Source organism: Zerene cesonia, chromosome 8 (assembly GCF_012273895.1).
Source record: "Zerene cesonia ecotype Mississippi chromosome 8, Zerene_cesonia_1.1, whole genome shotgun sequence".
NCBI classification, from domain to species: Eukaryota; Metazoa; Arthropoda; class Insecta; order Lepidoptera; family Pieridae; genus Zerene; species Zerene cesonia.
Genome location: NC_052109.1, coordinates 5,377,916 through 5,382,858, shown reverse-complemented (window position 1 = coordinate 5,382,858; position 4,943 = coordinate 5,377,916). Strand labels below are relative to the sequence as shown.

At 32.0% G+C, this 4,943-nt stretch overlaps 1 protein-coding gene across 1 annotated transcript in view; it reads left to right on the top strand.

The window, feature by feature from the left end:
* Positions 1 to 272: 272 nt before the first annotated feature.
* LOC119828815 (L-threonine ammonia-lyase-like) overlaps positions 273 to 4,943 on the top strand; it is an 8,272-nt gene continuing 3,601 nt past the window's right edge. Inside the window, exons 1-7 of the mRNA XM_038351090.1 lie at positions 273 to 378; positions 818 to 931; positions 1,271 to 1,341; positions 1,544 to 1,831; positions 3,270 to 3,432; positions 3,911 to 4,066; positions 4,567 to 4,703. Of these exons, the coding sequence (XP_038207018.1) occupies positions 352 to 378; positions 818 to 931; positions 1,271 to 1,341; positions 1,544 to 1,831; positions 3,270 to 3,432; positions 3,911 to 4,066; positions 4,567 to 4,703 (956 nt within the window). The 5' untranslated portion in view covers positions 273 to 351. The remainder of the gene's footprint in view (positions 379 to 817; positions 932 to 1,270; positions 1,342 to 1,543; positions 1,832 to 3,269; positions 3,433 to 3,910; positions 4,067 to 4,566; positions 4,704 to 4,943) is intronic.

The window sequence follows — 4,943 nt, the reverse complement described above, 5'->3', positions numbered from 1 at the left end:
ATGTTTGTACCATAGGCTTCCCGCGCAGAAGTTATGGCAATAAATTTGAAACGAACTAGTGAAATATGTTTTCTTTTAAGTTTTTATATATTTAATTTATAATTTCTGTTGAAGATGAATTTGAATTCATTAGAACTTATTTATTTTTATGATATGATAGGTAATACATTTGTATATGTAACACACACACAATGTTATATACATTATTTATAAATATCTACTCCTTTACGACCTAAAAAGAATCTTGCGAATAATGTAAACCACTCATTCGTCTCGTGAAAAGCTTAGTGACCGGTCACAAGATAAAGTTTCGAAATAATTAGTTTGTGCAATATTTTTTATAGAAAAAATATGGAACGATACGATAATAGCCGCCCAGTAAGATAATTATTTCGTATAATTATTATATATGTTTTAATATGTATATACGATACATACAATTTAACATTTTTTTTTCGTTTTTCACAATTTTTTCATGAAATTTACATACAGGGAAATTATTGAAATGTTTGTATTCGAAGTATCGACTATCCAGTGTAAATAAACATTATAATTAAATACTAATGATACATGCATCGACTTTAGTTCTGTTAATTAGCTTTCTGTTCATACAATAATTATATTTATCTTTGATGTCGGCACATGTTATCTTAATGTAGTCTTATGTTTCTCAACCTTTGATCTTTGTTATAATTTTATTAAGCTAATACAAGCGTTATAAACTGCGACTTGTCGTACCAAAAAGATGAGTCCTTCGTGAACGCATACATATTATAAAGTATATAATATTAAAACAATTTAAAAAATGGTTTTCCAGACCATTGAATATGATCCGATGTGTGATAGTGAGAATCCTCAAAAAATATCATTTGAGGATGTGTCAGCGGCCGCCTACAGGATCCAAAGTGGGATAATAAAAACGCCATGCGTGGTAAGTTGCATTTTCAACTGACTTAAAAAAAGGATTATTAATTCAACTGTATTTTTGTTTTTGTATCCTACTCATAGTCGCATGATACTATTTCACTGGTATTCTGTCGTGCTTCTCCCATGCGAGCTGGACCAATTTGTACCGAGGCGTGCTCGACACGAACATTAAAAGATATGTCGATTGCCCGAAAAGCTATATCGTAGTCGAACTTTGGAATTCTAAGGGAGACTCCCTTACTGTATAATATTAGTATGTTTCTGTCTCAGTCCCTGTTCCTAGCTAGGTGCCTAATAATAATGAATTTTCACTTAGGTTTTTATAAAGATTTTTTTTTTCTAGAAATCTCACATGTCAAGTATTTATGGTATGGAGATTTATCTGAAAAATGATTTCCTTCAACATACCGGAAGGTAGTATTTTTATGCTTACAAGTTAGTAACAAAAATTTTCAAAAGCTTTATTTTTAAACTTACCATACTTTTATAATAGTTATTGTTAAATATAAAATATTTCTAAAAACATTCATTTTTTGAATTAGATAAAAATTAAACAAAATAATGTTTTATAATATTCTAAGCATTTTTTATATATCTCAATAATTTTCCGATTTAGTTTCAAAGAGCGCGGCGCCCGCAATGCGTTACTGCTGCTGTCCCCGGAAACAAAAGCGCGTGGAGTAATCTCGGCTTCGTTGGGCAACCACTCGCAAGGGCTAAGTTACCACGCGCAACAGCTCAATGTACCCACCACCGTAGTAATGCCAAACGTGGCTCCAATCATGAAGATCGAGAACTGTCGCTCGTACGGTGCGAATGTAGTAATTCATGGCCATGACATGAAGGAAGCAAAATACCACGCTATGACGCTTGCCAAAGAGAAAGGCCTCACTTATATCAACGGGTAATTACGATTTTATGAATAATGGATGGTTTATGTACTTCCTAATACTATATGTTATACCTTTAAACGAGCAATTCTTGTATATATATATATATATATATATATAATTGGGATCTCGGAATCGGCTCCAACGATTTTCATGAAATTTAGTATATAGGGGTTTTCGAGGGCGATAAATCAATCTAGCTAGGAATTTTTTTTAGAAAATGTCATATTCGTGTTTTATTCGTGTTTTTTTTTCCCTGACATCTAATGGTAAATAGTAATACTATTTTGCTTCGTAGACAGCTGGACAACTGAAATAATGTCATATTCGTGTTTTATTCGTGTTTTTTTTTCCTGACATCTATTGGTGAATAATAATACTATTCGCTTCGTAGATAGCTGGACAACTGAAATAACACAGGCACTTTTTATACCGATATTCCTACGGGATACGGACTTACGCGGTTTCAACCGCGGGTCACAGCTAGTAATATAATTAAAGTACACATTTTCAACATGGAGCACTCCTATTTCTGTGTAGGTGTTTCACCTTCACCTCTACATTTTTGATCTTGGATGAAATAAAATGTACAAAAAAATCTATACCATGCGATTGGAAAAAATTGCTTAAAATATTGTTTTACAATTTACACTTTATTTGTTATTATTGCAATTTTTTTATATACTTATATAAAGACAATGTTTCCCTAGCTAGATTGCTGGGCAACCTATGTTTAGGAGAAACAGCTTGCTTCTAAAGTCAATCACACAATTTAAGCTATTTGATTTTTATTGAAAAATTGTAATCCTACTTTTTAGGAAAAAGGTGTTCATAAGGGGCAATAATTTAAAAACTGTCCTATTTACTCCCACTACAAACCATGATCGCAGCCAGAGGGATGTTTTTTGGAGTTTGAACTCAAAAAAATTCTTTGTATATTTTTACCCTATTTTGTTCCATTGCTCTTACACTACACTTTATTAAGAATTGAGTCCTTTATAGAACGTTGATGGTGTAATTTTTTTTATATATTTAATACTAGCTTTCCGCCCGCGGCTTTGCCCGCGTAGTCGCAGGAAAGATAGACCCCAGGGGTTTTCCTCGCATGTTCCCGTCGGATTTCCGGATAAAAATGTTTTTTATATCCGATGTCCCTCCTTAATATACCGTATATAATGATTCTAAGCTACCTCTGCACAAATTTTCAGCCAAATCGGTTAATCCGTTCTTGAGCTATAAATAGTGTAACTAATACCAACTTCTTTTATATATATCGATTTATAAGGCTTATTTTATGTACTTTGGTCGTTTTTAACTCAATATTTTATTTACATGACTAGACTTAATTCTTTTGAGGCCTTTTATTAATCATCAAAATTAAAAAAAAAAATTCTGGTAGGTAACGTTTTTGTTGATAGTTTATGTCGGTTTCAACTAAATAGTAATTTACAGGTACGATCATCCCCACATAATGGCTGGTCAAGGAACAGTGGGATTGGAAATATTAGAGCAAGTTCCAGACGTCGACGCTGTGTTGGTGCCAGTGGGAGGCGGTGGCCTCTTAGCTGGCGTCGCCACTGCAATAAAACATCTAAAACCACACGTTCTTATTTATGTAACTACAAATTCTTTATTTTTTTTCTAATAATTTGGTATTAGATTTGAGTACCTATTCTAAATCTGTTTTTTTTTTTTATTTCTCGAGCATATTTTTACCTATTTCCCTATAAATCAAGAGAAAGTAAAATAGGAGTATTCAGGTAATACCCAGGCATGTTCATGGGTGATGGTGATCGCTTACCATCGGGCGAATCACCAGCTCAAGTCTCTACTGGCCGCTATGTTATAAAAAATGTTTCAAAGGCGTAGGCATTAGATTTGGTGTTGTATATTCATGTTAATAATAATAATGAAGTAATAATAACTCAAAAAATAACGTATTTATATTATTGAATAAATTAATTGAACTAGCAATATTGTTTAAACATTTTTATGAAAATTGTTTCATCTTTAAAGTGAAATCAAATACGTTACTACCCACTTAAATTTAAAAAATCAATTTTCAATTTATAAACCTAAGCATCAATTTGCAGGGAGTAGAAACGGAGAAATGTCCAAGTATGGAAACAGCTATGAGGAACAAGGAACCCACAAGCGTGCAGATATGGTCGACCCTTGCAGATGGTCTCGCCGTACCCACTGTCGGGTATAACGCCTTTTTCACGGTCAAAAATCTTATTGACAAAATGGTAATTTATTTTTAAAAAACATCTGTTTCATAACAATAAAATTATTTGCCTATTTCGCAATCATTGTGGAAACTTTCACAAGTTTATGTTCAAATAAAATAAAAATAGAACAAAATAGTCGTTATAGTTCATGCCTAAGATCGTTTAAAATTATTTAAAGAAAGGAGAGTAAATATTGTATATCTATCTGTTTCTTAAAGTTTATTAACACATTTATTGAGAATATTTATATTTTATTTTTAAGTATGTAACCTGCCCCAGAACTCTTGGTGGGTTGATGATCCCATTTAAAAATAGGACGAAGAATCGATATATTAAATCGGAAACAAATTTATTTGCTTTCGATTAAATATACCTAAGTCTAAGTTTTAAAACTAAAATATTTGCTTACATACTTTCTGACTTATTTTTTTAAATAGTTTGTTACGTTAACAATTATTGTATCTATGGGCTAGCAATATTGTCAAACCTCGTGTTAGTTTTAAATTACTATAATTTAGATTACAGTGAACGAGGACTGGCTAGCACGGGCTATCTTACGTCTCGTGGAACAGGAAAAATATGTTGTAGAAGGTGGCGGCGCCGTGTGCGTCGCGGCTATAATGGCGGGCTTAGTACCAGAACTAGCTAATAAGAAGTAAGCGATTTTCCATTTTACAATAAAGCAAAAGAAAAATTTCGTATAATTGCAATATTAATTAGCTAGCTAGTTACATCTTCTCATTGAAAGTGATTCAGAATTAGTAATCGCCTTGTGTTAATATTAGTAAAATATTCTTCTAACTTCTATATAAAAAGATGTTATATTTAATTTTTAGTTTTATAGCATTGAAATGCTTTATAAATGAGAAATTTTGAAAGAATAGAAAAAATTTGA